The sequence below is a fragment of the Bos grunniens genome, chromosome 5 (assembly GCF_055505025.1).
Source record: "Bos grunniens cultivar Pamir isolate PY7600 chromosome 5, Bosgru_T2T1.0, whole genome shotgun sequence".
NCBI lineage: Eukaryota > Metazoa > Chordata > Mammalia > Artiodactyla > Bovidae > Bos > Bos grunniens.
The window spans coordinates 57,199,691-57,220,504 of NC_141169.1; the positions used below are offsets into that span (position 1 = coordinate 57,199,691).

Here is a 20,814-nt window from a genome sequence, read left to right on the forward strand (position 1 = left end):
GTGTAAACACAGCTTTGATTCAAAATGACTTTGACCCATTGGGAAAATAGTTCTTATTGTAAAAACCAGGACAAAATCCCACAGGGACAAATGCAATAACACCAGCGACCATGCGTTGACAGTTTAGGATATGCCAGATTGTACTTGAGCACTATATGTATGCTATCTCACTTAATCATCACAATAGCTCTTTAAGGTAGGTACTATTACACCCATTTTATAGAGGATGAACCGGCTCAGAGATGTTAAGTAGTTTCTCCAAGGCCTCCCAGTAAGTGAGGCCATATTTCTGACTCTTGATTTTAGCTACCACATTTTACTGCCCCCAAAATAAGGTGGCTCAGGACTGGATCTGTTACAAAAACAGGAAAAAATGGAGGTCTGAGTGTCTTGGTTGAAGATCAGCTGAATCAATGCTGTCATGTACTGATCTCTTTTTTAAAAAAGGAAGAAAGAAAAGCCCACACGACCAGAGGATGTGTTAGCAAAGGGAACAGGACACTTACATCCTGCAAGCTGCCTTCTCTGGACACCACTTCCGCCAGGCCTCATTCAGGAGGGGGTGGAGCACAGTGGTTATGAGGGGGCCCAGCCCAGACTTCCTGGACTAAATCCCAGCTCTGCTTTTCACTGGTTGTGTAAGAAGCAAGTTATTTGATCTTTCTAGGCTTTCATTTCTTCATCTGTAAGATGGGATACTCATGGGATCTTCATCCATAGATGTGTAAAGATCGGATACAGTAATTTATGGCAAGAGCTTGGACTAGTGCCTGGCACATGGGAAGCTTGAGTGTGGCCATTGTCGTTGATGGGGTCTCAGGTGCAGAGTGGTCCCTCAGTCTTGTGACTCTGTTGTGTCGGTACTCACAGCCCAGTGGCTGGCCTAGCCAGGCTCCCGCTCTGGCCCTCTTGTGCTCACACCGGCTCCCCTCTCCCCACAGGAGATCCTGCTGGGTCGTGGCTTCACCTTTTGGCAGTGGTTTGATGGTGTCCTGGATCTCACCAAACGCTGTCTCCGGAGCTACTGGTCAGACCGGTGAGTCCCTGCCCCAGGTAACCTGAGGATCTGGGCCTCCAGATCCTGCTCCACACACTACGCCCCCACCCACAACCTCTCCTTCATCCTGGCCAGGTTGATCATTGGCTTCATCAGCAAACAGTACGTCACTAGCCTTCTTCTCAACGAGCCTGATGGAACCTTCCTCCTTCGGTTCAGTGACTCAGAGATTGGGGGCATCACCATTGCCCACGTCATCCGAGGCCAGGATGGTGAGGTCACCCCAGCCAGTCCTCTGCCTCTGTGCCTGTGCCCTCAGGGGTTTCTTCTGAGAAAGGTCCTGGCCTTCTTTGATGCCAACCGTGATCTTCAGGAAGTTCTTCCTTAGGTTCAACTTCTCTTCTTCCTTCTGTGGCCTAAACTTCTACCTTCTCACTTGGAGTTTGGTGGGAATGGGGACTGGTGGGACCCTCACACCAGCTCCTCTTCTCCTTACCTTGGTAGATTGAGAATGAGTCCAACCATCGGGGTAGGTTGGGGAAGGGGAAGTAAGTCTGGACAGAGGGGACTCATGGCCTCATTCCTTATGTAGGCTCCCCACAGATAGAGAATATCCAGCCATTCTCTGCCAAAGACCTGTCCATTCGCTCACTTGGGGACCGAATCCGGGACCTCGCTCAGCTCAAAAACCTCTACCCCAAGAAACCCAAGGATGAGGCTTTCCGGAGCCACTACAAACGTGAGCTGTGAGCCGGGGCTGGCAGCTCTGACTCCTTCTGTGGTCCGCCTCCTCCCTGCTCCTGGTTGCCCCCACCCCACCTGCTGTGTGTCATCCCTGACTTCTTCCTCCATTGTCATTTCCCTGCTTCTGGACCCGCCCATCATCCATGCTCACCTTTTCCAGCTCCCTTCCTCCCTAACCCGGAAGCATTCCATGGCTCTCCTTTCCTCCCCACAATAGCTGAGCAGATGGGTAAGGATGGCAGGGGTTATGTCCCAGCTACAATCAAGATGACTGTGGAAAGGTGAGTGTGCTGGTGTGGATGGAGGGCAGGGTTGATACTTATTTGTAAGCAGGAAGTGTGGCATCAACCCCTGGTCAGTCACACATGCCTCCTCCCCTCCTCCAGGGACCAGCCACTTCCCACCCCAGAGCCCCAAATGCCTACCATGGTGCCCTCTTATGATCTTGGAATGGCCCCTGATTCCTCCATGAACCTGCAGCTCGGCCCAGATATGGTGTAAGAAGCTTGAGAGATAGAACTGGGAGTGATCTGTGCCAGCAGGCATTCAGCATGGGCATGGGGAGAGTTGGCACTGGGGGTTGAAGTAGGGAATTTCCTTTGCTTGAAAGGGATCCCCCAACTTTCTTTTAAAAATAGAATTTTAAAAACCTATTTTATTTTTGGCTCTGCTGGGTCTTCCTTGCTGTGCAGGCTTTTTCTCTAGTTGAGGCGAGTGGGGGCTACTCTTTAGTTGCGGTGCGCAGGTTTCTCATGGCAGTGACTTTTCTTGTTGCAGAGCGTGGGCTCTAGGGCTAATGGGCTTCAGCAGTTGCAGCTTCTGGGCTCTAGAGCATAGGCTCAGTAGTTGTGGTGCACAGGTTTAGTTGTTCCATGGCACGTGGGATCTTCTTGCAACAGGAATCAAACCCATGTCTCCTGCATTGGCAGGTGGATTCTTTACCATTGAGCCCCCAGGGAAGCCCCAGGATTCCTGGGTAGGGGGTTGGGAGTGTCCAGGAGAAGGGCTGGCCTCAGGAGTCTGCTTTCTTTCCCTAGGCCCCAAGTGTACCCACCACGCTCTCACTCCATCCCCTCATATCCAGCCCTCCCCCGGGAAGAATCAGTCAATATGTTGCCAGCCTTCCAGGAGTAAGTGGGGTCACCTCTGGGGAATGGGTTGGGTCACCCCCTGCAGTGGGGATTGGCACTTGTATTTGTGAAGAGAGGCTCTTCAATGAGAAAAGGGTGGCACAAAGCCAATGCCTGTGTCTCTTCTGTCCACTCCATTGAGGTGTTAATAGTTAAGATCCGGGTTCAAATTCCAGCTCCACCACTTGCTGACTTTGGGCAAGTTACTTAACTCTAATGCCTCATCTGTAAAATGGAATAATGATGATAATAATACCTGCTTCACAGGATTATTGTGAAGGTTAATTTGAGTTAGTAATATGTATAAAGCTAAACATAGAACCCAGCTCCTGGTAAGAGCTATGCAAGTATTAGTATTCTCTCTCCTGCCTCCTAAACCTACTGTCCTTTTTCTGTTACCTTGATTTGTATATATTTATCATTCTGGCCTGGAAGTGGAATAGACATTTTTGTTCTCCAGGTAGCACTCAGGTGTTTACTGACTCTCAGTCAAAGCAGGACATCTTCCCCCCATAGGAGTTGAGGTAGAGGTGGGATCGTAGAACCAGCAGAGTTCAGAAATTAGCTAATGTATCCTTCCTCTGTCCCCTGCTTCAGTCCCCAGTGCATATAATAACATTTATACAGAGAAGAGGACCAAATTCACAGGTAGAAATGACTTGCCCAAGGTGATACCATCAGGATGAGGAACTGGAAATAGTTTCCTTACTCAATGGGCTTGACTTTGCAACAGCTGCCCTGGACCAGCTTTCCTTTAACTGTACCCTCCTCTTCCTGCTTCCAGACCTCACCTGCCGATGCCTCCCAACCTGAGCCAGATGAGCCTGCCCTTTGACCAACCTCACCCGCAGTGAGTGACCACCCCCGCCCCCATCCTGAGCTCAAGCTCCTCATTCATTCCCAGCCTCAACCCCACCCTGACCCCCCCCCCACCACCTCATTTACTTCTCTGGGGCTGGCAGGGGCCTGCTGCCGTGCCCACCTCAGGATCATGCTGTGTCCAGCCCTGAGCCCTTGCTCTGCTCAGACGTGACCATGGCAGAAGACAGCTGCCTGAACCAGCCGGTGGGAGGGTTCCCTCAAGGCACCTGGTGAGTGTCAGCCTGGGGGTGGAGGCTGGGTGGGGGGTTGAGGTGTGGGTACCATGCCTATCCCACTGCTTCTCCACTTCCTCTCTGCAGGGTCCGTGAAGACATGTTCCCGCCCTTGTTGCCTCCCACTGAACAGGACCTTACCAAGCTTCTCTTGGAGGGACAAGGGGAGTCAGGGGGAGGGTCCTTGGGACCCCAACCCCTCCTGCAGCCCTCCCCCTATGGGCAGTCTGGGATCTCAATGTCCCACCTGGACCTAAGAGCTAACCCCAGTTGGTGATCCCAGCTGGAGACGGAGCCCAGAGAGACCGCTCTCCTGCCCCCACGGGCCTGCTCTGGGCATCTGCCCCTGCTCCTGCCCAACAGCAGAGAGGGAGGGTGTGTCCTCCTCTCCCCACCCACTCCCTGCTCAGGAGGAAAAGACTGCCAGGAGAAGGTACACTGGGTGGAACATACCTACTCCTTCCCTTCCAACACACCCCTGCCCTCTCCCTTCCAGATAGTGGAAGGGAAATTCAGGTTCCAAGTGAGACACGCCCCAACATGACTGCACAGGCAGTGCACACGCATGTGTGTGCGCGTGCACGCACATACACACATACACACACACATACCCACACACAGAGCTCTCCTTGGAAGATGGCACTCAGCAGGAAGAGGGCTGGACAAGAGCACAGGTGCGGGCAAGAGGGGGATTTCTCCGCCTGCCCCAAGCCAGGGCTCACCACTCACTGGTGGAAACACGCACGCACGCACACATCTGTTCCACAGACTGAGGATGGCTGTATGGGCTTAGGCCCCAGCCCTGGAGAGATGGGAAGCAGTTCAGGAGACCCTGGGAGGGAGGTGGGGTGGGGTCTGTACATTTGGTAACAGATGTGGCTTTTGCCCAGATTAAAAAAAAAGTCCCAACCAGCTCCAGATTCTTGTCAGTCAACTGGAGACTTCAGGATACGTGTGTGAGATTGTGCAGAAGTACAAGGGCTGAGTCTGTGTACAGCCAGGTGAAAGCGCATGCACTTGGGACATGTAATATATGGATGTCACACATGTTAGTTGTATGGCTTCATAGAACATTGATCTCTCTGACTTTGCCTGTGTGACAACACAAGTTAGCAAGTATGAGATACTGCACACAAGGCCCCAGCAAGTATGCTGGCCTCTCGGACATATGCTAACCCAAATGTACTCAGTTCTGGGTGTGATTGTGCCCACGTGGGTCTATGTGGCTGCGACATCTGCATATCAGGCTGTAGCTTTGGTGGCTCCCCACCCCCAGTCCTGCCCAGAGGCAGAGTGTGAATTTGGGGTCCAGACTCAGGTGTGTGGTCCCCTTGATGTACTGGGGGCCCTACCTGCTGCTGCTTTTCTATTTCCCCCACCCACTGCCAGCTTCCCTCCACTTTCCCACCCCATGCCAACCTTTCTCCATCTTGGGGGTCAGAGATCCTAAGCCATAAAATAAATTTTATTTCAAAATAACAAAATAAATAATCTACTGTACACGATCTGAAAAGAAAGACGCTCTAACTGCTCAGACAGGTGCTGCGGCCCAGCCCCCAGCTGAGGGAGACCCTGAGTCCACCCAGGCCTCCCGAGGGGGCCGGTGAAGGGGACCCCACACCCCCTAGAGAGGGCAAGAAGGAGAGAACGCTGAGGACTTGGGGGGGGAGATGGGGGTTGGGGGGCAAACTGCAGCACTTGTTAAATTAAAGAAACAAACTAGAAGCACAAAAATGGGGGGGTAGAGGGGGAGGAGCATGTCCAGTGTTCCAAGGCCCCCAGATCTGGGGGAAAATGTTTCTATTTTTAGCTGCTGGACCCTCCCAGAGAAGTCCCCCTTTCCCCCATGTCCAAACTGAGTCCAACTGCTCATGTCACTGGTTCAAACTAGAGAGAATGGGAGTGTGCTGTGTAGGGGAAGGGGGACCCCAAGTGCCCTGGGGGCAGAGTTCTCGCCTCCTTGCTCTAGGCAAGGGGGAGGGGGCGCCATGCTCCCTCCCTGTGTCCTCTGGCCAGGCCCCTGCTCGTTATTGCTTGAAGCCCCATAGTCCTATGCCCATGGGGCAGTGGGGGGAGGGAGGAGAAGGGCAGGGGAAGGATCCAGGGTCGTGATTAGAAGCCAGGGTGAGAGTAGAGGGGTCTATATGAGCCAGAAGCCTGGGGTCTGAGGACGCCAGTCCGCCCCTCACTGCCGGCTGGCCTCAGCCTCCACTTTCACGCTGTTCCTCCGACCTTCCACCAGCGCAGGATGCGGTCCTGGGGCCGGGCATCGGTCCAGAAGCCCCTCCTCGAACTCTGCAGGGAGAAGGGCCAGGTCAGGCGGCTGTTGCACATAGAGGTGGCTGAACACAGAGGCAGGGGCGGAGAAGGCTGCGGGGATGAGCTTGGTTTACTGACTCCGGCCCACTTCCTGTCCGGGGCGGGGCCGGGGTTCCATACCCAAGCGTGTGCGCCCCCTACTCTTTCTGGCTGTGTGTAGCTCTATGTCTCTGTGTGTGTGTGTCTCTCCTTCTCTGTCTCTCCCGCCTCCGTTCTGCTGGAATTTCTGGTTCTGTCGGAGCTGTGGGGGCGGCTTGGCTCTGACCTCTCCCCCTCCCCCCCTTCCCAGGCTCTGCCACCCCCACTCTTCCCTGGCCTCCTCCCAGGCCCCACCCACCTTGCCGGGCCCCCCAAGTTTCTTAGAAGCCAAAACAGGGGGAACGCAGGAAGTCGGCCTCCCAGCTCCTCCTCCAAGAAGAGCCCCCCTCTTTCAGTCCCCACCCCCACTTCCCACCCACGCACAGTTTAAAAATACCAAGCTAGGGTTGGTGGCTTTGTCTGCTGCGTCACTCTCAGCCCAGCCGATGCCCGGCCCTCTCTGCCGGCCTACTTGCCTGCCCCCCTCCCCATCCACACACAAAGCCTCCCCCTTCCCCTTCGGGCTCTTCCAATTCCAAGCTGGCAACCCCACTCCAGCTCCTCGCCTGCTCCACCCTCTTGCATTGGCACAACTTCCAGCCAAGCTTCCATTCTTGGTGGCTCTCCTCTTCCTGCTCCCCTTTGTCCCCCATTCTGTCTCCCTGCTCCCCTAGTTCCCCCCTCACAGATTAGGGGTTGGACTCTCACTACTGGGAATAGCCCTGCAGGGTCCCTCCTCTGCAACTAAAGGCCTGGCTGGCTGGAGCCCCACCATCCTGCCCTCCTCCTCCCAGCTGGCCCCAGGACACCAGGATTGCTGTGTAGGGCCTGGGTAGTGGGGTGCCTGGGGACAGCACTGCTGGCTGCCTCACCTGCGAGAGGTGGCTTCGCAGGCACACAGGGGCTGAGGCGGCCCACGCGGTCGTGGGAGACGAGGCGGGCTAGCCGCAGCCCCTCATCCATCAGTGTCTGCTGCAGGATGTGGCGGCTCCACAGCCCGTGGGCTGGCAATGCCAGAGGCAGGTCAGCAGGGGGCGGCGTCAGCCTTGGACATGACCCCACAGCTGCGGGCATGGGCACGGGTCAGGTAACGGGCCACAGCAACAGAACCCCCACCCTCAACCACACAGCCAGGCCCATAGGCCCAGGTCCACTGGCTCCTATCCGGCCAGGCCTCCCAACCCCACTCCAGGCAGTTGCCTCCTGGTGCCCTCCTCCCGTGCCCTCTACCCCCACAGTAAGAAGGGCTGTGATGCACACTCACCCTGCAAGTGCCCATCCAGGCTCTCCCCAGACAGACTGGCGCTGTCCTCCTCCAGGCTGGGGCGGAATGGGGGAGCATAGGATTCAGGGCCGGGAGGAGGCTGCTGGATTTCAGAGTGACTTTGTTCTCCAACCTGTGGATGCCCCAAATAAGGAAATGAGGACTGGGAAGGGAGTGGGCTGGGGATGGCTGCCCTAACCCCCGATGTTTACCCTGGAAAACCCACCTCTTGTTTCAGTTTCTTCAGTGGGGGGCCTCCCAGTTCTTCAGGGTGGAGCCTGCAAAGATTGAGAGGAACAAGGACAGTGAGGCTGGGGAGAGACACGTGGCAGACACAGAATCTAAAATGCATTGTTTCCAGAATCTGGAAAGAGTCTAGCTAAGCAGGTGTATCCAGCTTAGGTGCCATTCCTGCAGGGGGCGAGGGGGTCTGAGATGGATGGGAGGGGGGCCAGACCTCAGACAAGTGGAAAAGGGGCTGGACCTCACACATGTGGACTTGGTCAAAGCAAGGCAGGTGGGAAGCAGGATGAAAGGCACCTGAACGGGAAGGCAGGATGTGACCCAGCTCCTAGGCACAAGAATCTGATCGAGGAAGAACCTAGAGAAGGGGGTCTCACCTGGAACCCTTCAAGGAGGACAGGTAGGTGCTCTCTCGGGCCACTTGGCGGGACAGGGAGAAGAGTTCCACCCTCCGCAGTAAGAGGGTGTTGTCCCTCATGCAGAACTGGGCAGCAGCCTCGTTGATGGTCAGCTGTGAAGAGGACCACCAGAGCAGTCAGAATCCTGACTCACCCACTACCTTGCCCAGACCTCCTCCCTCCCCTTCTCCATCAGACAAATGAGACCATCCATGAGATGCTTGGTTGGGTTTCTGACACTACCAGGAGTTTCCTGGGGGAGGAAGACAGAGGGCAGCACCCAGAGCTTCCTATGAATGCCAGGGGCCTCCTCCAATCCTGTGGGGTCCTGGGTGGCATGGAACTGGACAGTTGGGCTTTTGCCTGTGTGTCTGCATCCCCCTCAGTTGAGCAGGGAGGCACAGCAGCAGCTGGGGTTGGTGGAGGAGGGGATCAGGACTTTGGGTCCTGTTTATGGGGCAATGAAACAGACTCGCCAAATGTGAGGATTCTCAGAGGTAAGCAGGTCAAGCTCTAGATGTCCCAGGCAATCCTGGCAGGCTGGGGTCCTCACCTCGTGCAGGCTGAGCTGCTTGCCCTCCCGCCGCTTGGAGTCAAAGCGGCCATAGATGATGCTGTATTTGCGGATCTCCTCTTCCTTCTGGCTGTCATTATCGTCCATCTCAAAGATGTGGCCCACGCTCCGTGCCAGCTTCTTGTTCAGCTTCAGCAGGGATGTCACCTCCCCAGCATCCCCTCTTGGGAAGCTTCGGAAGATCCTCTCCACGCTCTCCACCACCATGCGCACCATCTCTGGCTCCAGTCGATCCGGACCACCCCCAGTCCCAGCTGCTGCCAGCCCCCCAGCCCCAGTCCCCTCAGGGCCGCCTCCCCCTGCCGGTGGGGAAAATGGGGGTGAGCCAGCCTCCTCTTCTCCTCCTGCCCCGACATCGGACTCTGGAGTGCTCCGGCCTGGCCAGATCCGGGGGTCCCCCGCCCCAGGTCCCCCAGGCAATGGTGACAGCTTCTCTCCAAGTTCAAGGGGGCTCTTGGGGCTAAAACTGCGGGCACTGCCCGCCTTTTCCCCCGGGCTGCCATGCCCATTGCTCATGCTCCCTTTCCGGGTCCCCGCCGTCTCAGAGATCTTGAAGAGTGGGATGCTGGAGACAGGCACCGCAGGCACGGGCTGGCTGAAAAGCCCTGGGTTGGTGGCCCACTCTCTCAGTGCCTTCTGCAGGCGTCGGACGTGGAGGGGCTTAGTGGCCATGCCCACGAGCGCCATGATCTCCAGGAACTCCTCCTCCCCCGCCTCGCACAGCTGCTGCACGTCGTCCCCTCCCTGCTGGATGAAGGTCTCGTAGTAGGAAAGAAGGTTGGCGCGCTGCAGGACCCGGTACAGCTGCAGCTCCCCCAGGGTCCGAGGCAGGGCCATGGCTCGGGAACTGGGCCTGGGAAGGAGGCGCACAAGGTGGGGGGGGGCAGTAAGTGCAAGTTCCCTGCTGGGTACCAACCCACCCTCACAATTGTCTTCTCTTTCCTGCCTGCTTCTCTTCCCCTCTTTTGAATGCTCTCTCTGCTGAGACTTGAGCACAGACTAGGCGAACCAGCCACTGCTCAGAAGCAGTGCTATCCCAGACTGGCTAGAAGTACCAGAAGCCAGACTGGTCTTTGTGGGAGTCAAAGGCTCCAAGCTCCCCTATCCTCAGCTTTTACTTTTGTGATCTCGGGCAAGGAGACCATGAGTATGAGGCCAGTCAGTACACCCTTGGATTAGCTGGACCAATGTCTCTTCCAGAACACCATCCTCACCTTCCACCCTACACACCTAGCCGTCTTAACAATACAAAGTTAATGAACATAGGATCCTTGTCCTCCCTACAGGGGAAACTAGGACCACTGCTGGCCAGCTTTATTCCCTGGTGGCATCCTGCTCATGTGGCTGAGCAGGAGAGGTGTGGCCCCTTCCCCTGCACTTTCTCACTGTGAGCCAGGCAGACCATCCATCCTCTGCTCCCTTTTCCCATCCCTGCTCAGCTTTTCCCACGGCTTAGGCATTCTTTGCACCTTCTTGCTCTCTCTCCCCAGGACCTCCCCTACCTTCCAGACTGCCCAGGGCCCCTCAGTTGGTCCCTCTCCCAGCAGTGACCTTCCCATCTGCTCCATAGGTAGAGCCATCCCTTCAGCTCAGGCACGGGGGAAAGGAGGGGTGCCTCAATTGTTCTGCTCTGGGGCCCGGTCCGCCCCCACACACTCCCACAGTGGTAGCGTCTGTGGGCGAAAACCGCCGGGGGGGCCTCCCGCCTACCCTTCTCTCCTTCATTTTTCCACCCACATCTTTAAGTGTTGTGGGGGAGCGATTCAAGGCCTCTTGAGGGAGGGGTTGTACATCGAAACTCCCCTCCTCACTCTGTAAATAAAGCTACAGAAATGAACAGACGCCTAAGGCTTGCCCCGCTTCTGCAAAGCTCCTCTGATGCTCTCTTGGTTCAAAGGCGCCGGCTGATCCCGGATCCCGGAGCCGCGCGCTCGGTACCAATGACGCGCTGAGCCAGCTGAGCGGCCCTCCGCCGGCACTATTGTCAGCTAGAGCCCCAAGGCTTCCCCTGCCGCCTGGGAGCCCCCACATTCTTTGCAGGGGGCTCACATGCCAGGTCATGCCCCCAAAATAAACGGGCGATGGAGAATTAGGTACTATTCTTTCTCTAGTCTTTCCAGTTGCATCAGATCTCTGTCTGCTCCCTGGGCCCCCTAATTCGAAGACGCACCCCCTTTCCGTCAGTCTCCACCCCCCACCCCCGTCCCGCTTCCCCTCGTCCTCTCCTCGACCTCCGCCCTCCGGACCCCTCTCCCGAGTCCAGCTCCACCCATCTCCACTCCCCGCCGCTTCCCTTTGCCCACTAACTTGAGTCTGGGCTGCGGGGTCCGGCGGGCGCTGTCCCCTCCGCCCGGCGGCTGCTCGGCTGTGGGGGAGGCAGCTCTGTGCATGGACGGCTGGAGACCACCCGGGGTGCCCTTCTCAGTGCCCGGCACTCAGCGCCTGGTGCGCGCTGCGCTCTTCCCCGCGCTCGAGGCCGTGTCCGCCGCTGTCCGGGCTCCGTCCCTCCCTCCACGTCTCCTCTCTCCGAGCCTCCGCGCCTCTGTCTGTGCCTCTGCCCCCCCCCCCCTCCCCGGCTGCGCTTGCCGCCTCTCCGCGCCTCCGCCCCCGCAGGACGCACGGGGAGCGAGGCCCGGCGCAGCGCTGGCTGCCGGGCGGGCGGAGGGCGTGGGCCGAGCCGGGGGCGGAGGCCGGGGGCGGGGGGCGGGCGCCCGGGCCTCTCCGCCGGGCCGGGGAGACGCCGCGGCGGAGAGACTGAGAGAGGCGGAGATGTTGGGGGGAGGGGAGGAGTGTGGAGATGGAGGCGGGGGCGGGGACTCAGCCCGGGGCGCCGAGTTGGAGACTGAGGTGACCGAGGCCGGGCTGTGGAAGGCGGGCTTGGGGATCCAGCGGGCGGGGCGAGGTCGCTCCGTGCCGCCCACGCCGGATGCACAGCCGGCCTTCTCCGCGCCCACGTACCCACGTGAGCGCCCAGCCGGCGACATTCTTACTCCCACTCCCCCTTCCCCTCCGAGAGGAGAGCGGAGTTTCACAACCACGCACAGGTACACAAAGACACCGAGCAGCGCAAAGGACGGGCACACGCGTCTAAACAGCTCTGCGGACGCCTGCTGCCCACACTCGAACCTCGCGGTGCTGTACTTGTGAACGTTAGGAGTGAGCCGGGAAAAGTTGTTGGAGACTCGGGGTGCGCGTCTCCTTTCGTGCGTCTGACTCCCATAGAGAGTGCGCTTAAGGCAGGTCTGTGAGCTTGGGGCTCCGCAGGAGTCTTTTCCGTCTCCAAACGCTCTTTCCCAGCCCCTAAAGGAGCTGTTTGAAGAGGCAGTTCTCGGAAACCCAGGCGCCCTTCCATCCCGGCCTGGAGTCCACGTCCAAGTTTGGGAAACAGGAATGGGCGGGGCTTGTTAGAAGCTACCACTTAGACGCGCGTCGATTACAGTCGCGACGGGTTTTGTTAGCGCTTAGGTCAGGCAGGCATGGGAGGGGTACCCCGCCTTCCTCTACTCGTCGCACCCTATTTGCTGAGGATGGGGACCTGTTCCTGGGAAACTGTTGTGGTAGCCCTGGCAGAGGGAGGATACCCTTTCTAGGGACATCTGTTAGGGCACTTGGTCCGCAAGAGTCCAGAGTTAGATGGGCACCACGCCGAGTATGTCCAACGTGGCTCCCTACCGAGGAATAGGAGGGAGGAGCTCCTTCGAGGAGCCTACCCCTCTCCGAAACCCACTCCCTACCCCCTTTGTTTCTCCCAGCTCCATCTGGTTCCCATTACACTCCCGCCCACGGCTGGGAGGGCGGACAGGCGGGGGCTCTGAGCGCCCGGCCCTGCGGCTCTATGCCCCGAGGAAATGCAGGAGGGTGGGGGGAGGCGGCGGGAAGCGAGCTGGCTGGCCAGAAGCAAGGTTCCCCCTAGTCCAAAACCTCGGCCCCGCCCACCCTTCTGCACTTCTGAGTGGCCCGGGGCGGCCTGGAGTGGGTGGCGTGGGCCAGGGCTGGTTCTACATTCCGGCCTGGCGAGGGGACCTTTCGGCCGTTAGTGGAGGGCCGGAGAGGAGGGGTGGGGGTGCATCGCATCACCGGGGGGAATTTCGGTAGCCAAGATTCTCTTCTCCATTCCATAAAGCTACAAACACGGGGGTAGGGCGTGATAGGAACGAGCTGAGTCCTCCGTCCGGCAACTGGAGGGCGCGGCGACACGAGGTACCTCCGGGGTCATCCCCGACCCCCCTTAGGTGTGTGGGCGCCCCTCCCCCATTCCCCTCTCCGGTTATTTTAGAGCCTGGGCTGCCAGCGGCTGGCCCCGGGTTTCCACGTGCCTCCTCCCTCCCTCTGCCCACGCTCCCCGTGACGCACATCCTCCGCCCACGCAGCCTCTGCTCAAGGCGCCCCCCTCCCTCCCACCCGGTCCCCCTTGGGCCGGTGCCGAGCCCGGGGATCCGGGGGGAGTCGCGGGCCAGCCGGGGAAGAGGGTGGAATAGGGCGTGAAGCAAGGGGGCGGTAACCGACTGGGCGCTCGGCCTTGGGTCCCGGCCCAGGAAAGGGAACGCGGAAGGGACCTGGTCCTGGGGCCGGTATTAGGCCAGAGAGGGAAGAGGGGAGAAAAACCCCGCACACTGGGCCAGCCCATACCCCTCGGGGTCAGAAGAAATCTGTTTGGGTGCGAACGTGTGTTTGAGAGTGAAACTCCCGAGTGTTTGTATCTTTGTTTCTCAGGGTTGTCGTGAGGTTCAAGTGAGAGTGTATATGAAAACTGTAAATTGTGAAATGCTCAGAAGCAAATTTAAGACGTTATTCCCAGTTTGTACTTCTGTACCCCGAGGTTGTGTATCTATACGTTTCTTTACATCTACTTGTGTGTCTGTGTCTCTAGGTTTGTGAGCCCCTCTGCGTGGATTTAAAAATATGTACATTTTAAAAACCATTGACTTGTCAAGCCCCGCCAGAAGCCCAGACTCCCCCGCAGCCGGAGCTGCTGAGATGTCTGTTCTTCGCTTCCCTCCCACTCCTACCACCTCCAACTCCCCTCCTCCTCCCTTCCGTTGAGAACAAGGAATTTCCAGCCCTTAGCAAATGGAGAGAGAAAGAGACCAAGATTAAGAGAAACTACGGAAAAACAACAAAGACAAGAGACAGGTGAGGGATGATTGACAAAGAGGTGCATCAAATTAAAAAAAAAATTAATTTCTTCTCTTTTTCTCCTTGATATAGGACTTCCCTGGTGGCTCAGACGGTAAAACGTCTGCCTACAATGCAGGAGACCTGGGTTCAATCCCTGGGTCGAGAAGATCTCCTGGAGAAGGAAATGGCAACCCACTCCAGTATTCTTGCCTGGAAAATCCCATGGACGGAGGAGCCTGGCAGGCTACAGTCCATGGGGTCACAAAGAGTCGGACATGACTGAGGGACTTCACTTTCACTTTTCTCCTTGAGCCCCGTTTTCCCCAGGGTGGATCAAGCCCGCTTCTCTACTGGGCTCACCTGCTTACCCCCTCCTTCCAGGGCGGTGTTCTCAGAGGGACACAGAGCTGAGCAGCAGGTCCCATTTAATCAAGGATTAGTTTAATGTTACACTGATCTCTTCCAGGAAGGGAAACTATCCTCTGTTGCAATTTTCCAAGAACAGAGGAAAGGATTAGAAAGTGGGTGGAAGAGGAGTGAGGAAATTGCTAACCAGAAGGATTGTCATTACTAGGCACGAGTAGATTTGCATCTAGCAGATTGCCCTGGTCACCAACAACCGTCCCCCAAGTTTTCACCAGGGCAAATGCAGCACAAATGTCACCTTCCTGGTCCCTGTCCTTCCTGCAACTCCTCTAGGCAGAATTAATTCCTCCCATCCCTCAGTGACCGCCCCCAGCCCCTCAAGGCTCTTTGTACATGTTTCAATTATAGTTAATTGTTTCCACCTCTAGCCTAGGACTTCTGATCTGGTATCTGGTGGGTCCTCTGAAATGAGTGAGTTGGTGATGCTATTTCTAGGCCTGAACAGCTTTGAAAAGGGCAATTGACCCAGAGGGGGCTGAACCTGGGCAGAATTGTTCAAGTGGTGACAATTGTTTTCCATGTCTCCTTCCTTTTTAAAGTTGCCAGTGAGTCTCACAAGTCTGGCTCCTTGGCCTTCTAATGTTTGCTATTTTGGTAAATTAATTCATACCCAGGTGCTAAAGGTAAAGTCTGAAGTCCTTGCTGGTAACAGAAAAATATGTTAGAATTGTAGTTGAAGTGTTGTCCTTCAATTTAGTCATCTCACCAGAGATGCTTCACCCTCAAAGACAAACCTGATTTCTGTGTTTAAGGAGCCACATAGGTAACAGGGGAGGTAGACACATAAACAATTACAATATAGTGCAATAATAGGGCTACAAACAGTGATAGAGGCATGGGGCAGGTGATATCTTCTGCTTGGGGTTGTGAGGGGCTGGTTGAGACAGGCATCCAAAGGAGGTGATGATGCAGCCTAGAATTTTGAAGTATAAATAGATTTCCAGGAAGAAGGGAGAATCAAGTCATAGAAAACAGAGTTTAAATTTACATGGAAGTATGAAACAGAATGATACATTGGAGAAATTAGAGATTGTTCATTATTGCTGGATGGGGGTTGCTGGTGAGATTAAAAAGGAGCCCTGGGAGGTGTACAAGGCCATTTCATTTAGGATATTCTAGACCAGAGCTTCTCAACCTATAGTAAAGGACAAGTTTTTAAAAAATTATTTGTCTATATATTTTGTGCTGGGTCTTCATTGCTGCATACGCTTTTCTCTAGTTGTGAAGAGCAGAGACTACTCTCTAGTTGCGGTACTTGGGCTTCTTATTGCAGTGGCTTCTCTTGTTTCGGAGCACAGGCTCTGGAGCGCAGGTTCAATAGTTGTCGTGCACCAGCTTGCTGCTCCACGGCATGTGGGATCTTCCCAGACCAGGCGTCAAACCCATGGCTCCTGCATTGGCAGGTGGATTCTTGACTACTAAGCCACCGGGTAAGCCCAGGACCAATTTTTAAAGCAATTTACAATCATTGTAGAGTGCACTACTCTATAAAAAACACTAACAATGAATTATTTTTTAAAAATCCCCGTTTTATTAGATTCAATAAATATAAAATTTTGCTGTTAAATTGCTATAGAAGTTTCTAAATGCCTACACTTCATTTCTGAAATTGTTTCATTGCAGAGTGGTAACAAACTTTGGACAAGATGGTTGGATGGCATCACCGACTCAATGGTCATGAATTTGAACAAGCTCCAGGACATGGTGAAGGACAGGGAAGCCTGGCGTGCTGCAGTTCATGGGGGTCACAAAGAGTCGGATATGACTGAGCGACTGAACAACAAAAATAACAACAAACTTTGAGTGGCACTGTTGTAGTTAAAATTTGTTTCTTTTATTTAAGTGATAAGCATATGAGGTGCTCTGTGAGCACGGAGGATGGCCTTGTTTGTGTTTTTATTTATTTGGCTGTGTTGGGTCTTGGTTGCAGCACTCGGGATCTTCATTGCATCATAGGGGATCTTTCATTCTGGGGCATGAACTCTCTAGTTGTGGCTTATGGGCTAAGCTGCTCTGTGGCATGTAGGATCTTAGTTCCTCAACCAGGCATCAAACCTGCGTCCCCGGTATTGCAAGGTGGATTCTTAACCACTAGACCACCAGGAAAGTCCCAAAATTTGTTTCTATACATCTGTATTTAGGTGATATTAGGACCACGGGCCATAAAATATCACAGGAGATGCCATGGAACCATAAAGACTGTAACATGGGAGTGACATGGTCAGATCTGTATTTAGGAGTGGTATGGAGAAAAGGTTTTATGGAAGTTAAAAGTGCAGAGAGGCCAACTTGAAGGAAACAAAAGTGCTCTGAGAGAGATGGCAAGGTGCTAGACTAAATCACTGACGCTGGAGATGGAGAGGAAAGGACAGATTTAAAAGATAGTCATCAGGGCTTCCCTAGTGGCTCAGAGGTAGAGAATCCACCTGCCAATGCAGGAACCATGGGTTCTATCACTGATCCACGTGCTGCAGGGCAACTAACCTTGTGCTGCAACTATTGAGCCTGTGTTGAAGAGCCCAGGAGCCACAACTACTGAAGCCCCCGTGCCTAGAGGCCGTGCTTTACAAGAGAAGCCACTGCAAGAAGCCTACACACAGCAACTAGAGCGTATCTCCTGTTCACTGCAACTGGAGAAAAGTCCATACAGCAGTGAAGACCCAGCATAGTGAAAAGTCAAAAATAAATAGGTAATTATTTTTCAAAAAAAAAACTAAAAAAAGATCATTGGGTAATATGAATAGAACTTGATGACTGGCTAAAGGGTTGGGGGAAGAGAAGAGTTTAGAGTAACTCTCAGGCTTCTAGCTTGGGTGACTGGATAGAATGGAGCATCATCATCAGATAGTCACCATCTGCAGTCTTTTACCTAAGTTAAGAAAGTTATGAAAAAAAGTTATGAAAACCAAAAATTTTCATATCTCTTTTGACTACGAAACCTAATCTGACTTGAACTTACTTTGTGGCGGACCTCCTAGCTTATCAAGGCTGTATATTGTCATCTTGCTTATTTAATTTACATGTGGAGTACATCATGTGAAATGCTGGACTGAATGAAGCACAAGCTGGAATCAAGATTACAGGGAGAAATATCAATAACCTCAGATAAGCAGATGATACCACCCTTATGGCAGAAATCAAAGAGGAACTAAGGAGCCTCTTGAAAGTGAAAGAGGAGAGTGAAATAGCTTATTAATACATAAGGTTATTTATAGTTTCATTTATGCCACTTTCATTTATACCAATGTGAATATTCATCTCTCATTGCAGAAACATTCGTTTATGAGGTACTGTCCCAGACCCCACTGAGATTGCTGTCTTATTTATTGCATATGCACCATATTACATTTTAAAATCCAAAAAAATTCTGAAACACATTTATGATCCAGATTTCCTGCCCCATTTACTCATCAGCGTTGGCCTGAGTTTTTTTGGCTATTTGCATACATCAGATCCACCTGCAGATAATGAATATTCATTGAAGTGTGTGCTATAGACTCTGAAGATGATTCTCAAAGTGTTTTGAGCAGTGTTCATATCATTAAAACAAGGCTAAAAGCTTCTTGAGTACCTGGAAATGACGGAACTCATTTAGATGATAAGGTTTCATGTGTTTATGGACAACCAGTTTTATTACTGTACACTGCATTTACATATTTTAACAGTCAGTGGTGGGAATTCTCTGGAGGTCCAGTGGTTAGCACTCATTGCTTTTACTGCCAGATCTGGGTTCAATCCCTGGTGGGCGATTGAAAAAAAAAAAAAGTAAATGATCCTCTGGAATTAGTTGCCCTGTTCTCTGGCCTTTGTTCAAAACCAAAGAGCAAGTTCTGAATGCTGAGAATTTGGGACCTGGTAGAAAATGAAGTGTGTTTGTGTGTTGAGGGGTGTAGGTGTATAAATTATTTTTTAAAAGTTTTAGACTTACAGAAAAATTGAGAAGATAGTACAGAGTTGTCCTGTACTCCCCATCCAGTTTCTACTGTTATGATCTTAACATTAGTACTGTGTGTTTACCACCATTAATGAACCAGCATTGATAACACTAACTAAAGCCTATCATTCACTCAGATTTCCTTAGTTTTTACCTAATTTTTTTCTATTTTAGGATCCCATCCATGATACCATATTACATTTGGTTTCCATATTTTATTAGGCTCCTCTTGGCTGTTAGTTTCTCAGAGTTGCCCTGTTTGTGATGACTATGAGGAGTACTGATCAGGTATTTTGTAGGTTGCCTCTTTGTTTCTCTGTACCACACATGGCTTGTGGGATCTTATGGGTTCCCCCACCAGGGACTGAACCTACACCTTTGGCAGTGGAAGTGGAGAGTCATAACCACTGGACCACAAGAGAAGTCCCTAGTTTACCTCTTTATCTGAATTTTTAAAGTGGCTTCCCTGGTGGCTCAGATGGTAAAGAATCTGCCTGCAATGCAGGAGACCCAGGTTCCATCTCTGGGTCTGGAAAATCCCCTGGAGAAGGAAATGGCAACCCACTCCAGTATTCTTGCCTGGAGAATTCCATGGACAGAGGAGCCTGGCAGGCTACAGTCCATGGCGTGGCAAAGAGTCTGACCCAACTGAGAGACCTATTAATAAATGTTTATCTCAGTTTTATGAGTTTTGAGGAGGAAAACCACAGAAATACCATTTTCTCCACACACTATCAAGGGTACATAGTAGCAACGAGATGTATTACTGTGGATACTGACCTCTTTAGGTCAGCCAGGGGAGTGTGTGGTGGAAGTGTTTGAGAGGATGACTGTTGCACCAGAGGTGGCCTTGAGTTTTCTTTCTGAGAATGAAATTTCTTCTCTTGCCTGTTTCTTGGCTTCATTTTCACTTTTTTAAAATCCCTGTTTTGAAAGCTTGAACCTTCCCCAGCAGTTACCTCCTTCTCTGAATTTTTAAAAAAATTTTATTATTAAATTTTTTATTCTTCTGCAAGGCTGTTGCTTCACTGTATAAAAATAGCACCAGCAAATGCAGTATATTGCAAAATTAAGATAGTAATATTCTTCATTGGATACTATACAACTAACAAACTTTTCTCCACTGGCAGTTATTTCTAGTGGTAAGATAATTTTGACCCAAATCCAAGGATAGCTGTAAGCAAGTTACAATGTCATATAAGGTTTAAGATAACCATGTTATCCTTGACTTACATAATTTTTGTAATTAGTTTTACCAGAGATAATTTCAGGAATTGGAGCCTAGCCTAAAAATCACAGGATGCTGTGGAAAAGATGCTCAGTGTTTATCTGAAGTCATTAGAAAGTTAAAGGGTATTTTCTTCAGGAAACATTGTTACAAGTAGTTTCTTTTGCTAAAAGTTGCTTTTTAAATATCTACCCACCACTAATTTAAGACAACTATGCTAGATTAATTTGTTTCAAAGTAGTTTATTTAGGGGTTCCATTTTCACTCCTCAATAGATTTTATGTATTTCTCATATGCTGCTTCACTCATTAGTTCATCTAGTTCTGAAGGGTTACTGAATGTCATCTTGATCAGCCAACCATCTTCATAGCAAGACTTGTTGACAAGTCCTGGATTTTCTGCTAGAGCTTTATTAATTTCAGTTACTTCTCCTGATAGAGGAGAATAGAGTTCACTAGCAGCTTTCACACTTTCCAAAGCACCAAACTCCTCTTGTTTGTTCAACTTTGTCCCAACTTCAGGCAGACTACAGTAAACAACATCTCCCAAAGCTTCCTGTGCAAAATTGCTGATTCCCACTGTTCCAACACCATTTTCTGTTGTTACCCATTCGTGTTTTTCTGTGAATTTCCGCACCGACAGCAGAGCAGGGCCGGTGCGCAGCTCCCGGACGGCACCCGCTCGCAGTGCCCAGGGCCGCGACGAGCAGGGCGCGCTGGGTGCCGACCGCCGCCGGCACGCTCCGCACCGCGGGCAGCGCCATGTTCCCACGGGTGCAGAGGGTCTCCGCGCGGCACCTAGAGCCTCTGAATTTTTTATTAACTCCCTGGATTCCATCATCTCTAGTATTCCTACCCACCACTATCAGATCAAAGCTATGGTTTTTCCAATAGTCATATAAGGACGTGAGAGTTGGACCATAAAGAAAGCTGAGCATTGAAGGACTGATGGTTTTGAACTGTGGTGTTGGAAAAGATGATTCAGAGTCCCTTGGACTGCAAGGAGATCCAACCAGTCAGTCCTAAAAGAAATCAGTCCTACATATTCACTGGAAGGACTGATGCTGAAGCTGAAGCTCCAATACTTTGGCCACCTGATGATGGGAAAGATTGAAGGCAGGAGATGGTTGGACGGCATCATCGATTCAATGGACATGAGTTTGAGCCAGCTCCAGGAGTTGGTGATGGGAAGCCTGGGGTGTTGCAGTCCATGAGGTCACAAAGAGTCGGACACGATTGAGCGGCTGAACGGACTACCAGATCCTCTA

General features: G+C 52.7%; 2 protein-coding genes, 1 long non-coding RNA gene and 1 pseudogene across 16 annotated transcripts in view; 2 read left to right on the plus strand and 2 right to left on the minus strand.

Annotated features, from left to right (window-relative positions):
• Window positions 1-5,470, plus strand: part of STAT6 (signal transducer and activator of transcription 6) — a 14,134-nt gene extending 8,664 nt beyond the window's left edge. For 2 of the 7 annotated variants that reach the window (XM_086400455.1, XM_086400454.1), the window contains exons 14-22: window positions 942-1,036; window positions 1,133-1,269; window positions 1,590-1,736; window positions 1,959-2,022; window positions 2,128-2,238; window positions 2,779-2,871; window positions 3,656-3,721; window positions 3,834-3,962; window positions 4,053-5,470. In XM_086400455.1, coding sequence (XP_086256581.1) covers window positions 942-1,036; window positions 1,133-1,269; window positions 1,590-1,736; window positions 1,959-2,022; window positions 2,128-2,238; window positions 2,779-2,871; window positions 3,656-3,721; window positions 3,834-3,962; window positions 4,053-4,242 — 1,032 coding nt within the window. In that variant the 3' untranslated portion in view covers window positions 4,243-5,470. Of the gene's footprint in view, window positions 1-941; window positions 1,037-1,132; window positions 1,270-1,589; window positions 1,737-1,958; window positions 2,023-2,127; window positions 2,239-2,778; window positions 2,872-3,655; window positions 3,722-3,824; window positions 3,963-4,052 lie in introns of all 7 variants that reach the window. The other 5 variants (XM_086400453.1, XM_086400457.1, XM_086400458.1 and 2 more) reach the window with 5 other exon arrangements.
• On the minus strand, window positions 5,410-11,391 carry NAB2 (NGFI-A binding protein 2). 2 transcript variants are annotated; one of them, XM_086400461.1, is made up of 7 exons: window positions 11,149-11,391; window positions 8,821-9,694; window positions 8,247-8,380; window positions 7,853-7,904; window positions 7,627-7,759; window positions 7,235-7,426; window positions 5,410-6,260 (listed from the first exon to the last, which is right to left on the minus strand). In XM_086400461.1, exons 1-7 carry the CDS (start codon window positions 11,229-11,231, stop codon window positions 6,151-6,153), a joined length of 1,578 nt encoding a protein of 525 aa, XP_086256587.1. In that variant the 5' UTR covers window positions 11,232-11,391; the 3' UTR covers window positions 5,410-6,150. The 2 variants fall into 2 exon arrangements, with proteins under 2 accessions (XP_086256587.1, XP_086256588.1); XM_086400462.1 differs by lacking the exon at window positions 7,235-7,426.
• A 189-nt stretch (window positions 11,392-11,580) lies between these two features.
• LOC147372009 (uncharacterized) lies at window positions 11,581-16,268 on the plus strand. Of its 6 annotated transcripts, none has more exons than XR_015163887.1 (3): window positions 11,581-11,885; window positions 13,712-13,974; window positions 16,009-16,268. It is a non-coding gene; the product is annotated as an uncharacterized LOC147372009 (long non-coding RNA). The 6 variants fall into 6 exon arrangements; XR_015163889.1 differs by having other exon boundaries at window positions 11,701-12,028; XR_015163886.1 differs by having other exon boundaries at window positions 11,722-12,081.
• Window positions 16,269-19,773: 3,505 nt separating this feature from the next.
• LOC147372010 (glycine cleavage system H protein, mitochondrial pseudogene) lies at window positions 19,774-20,310 on the minus strand (annotated as a pseudogene). The gene has a single exon (XR_015163883.1). The product of XR_015163883.1 is annotated as a glycine cleavage system H protein, mitochondrial pseudogene (transcript).
• Between the last annotated feature and the right edge of the window lie 504 nt (window positions 20,311-20,814).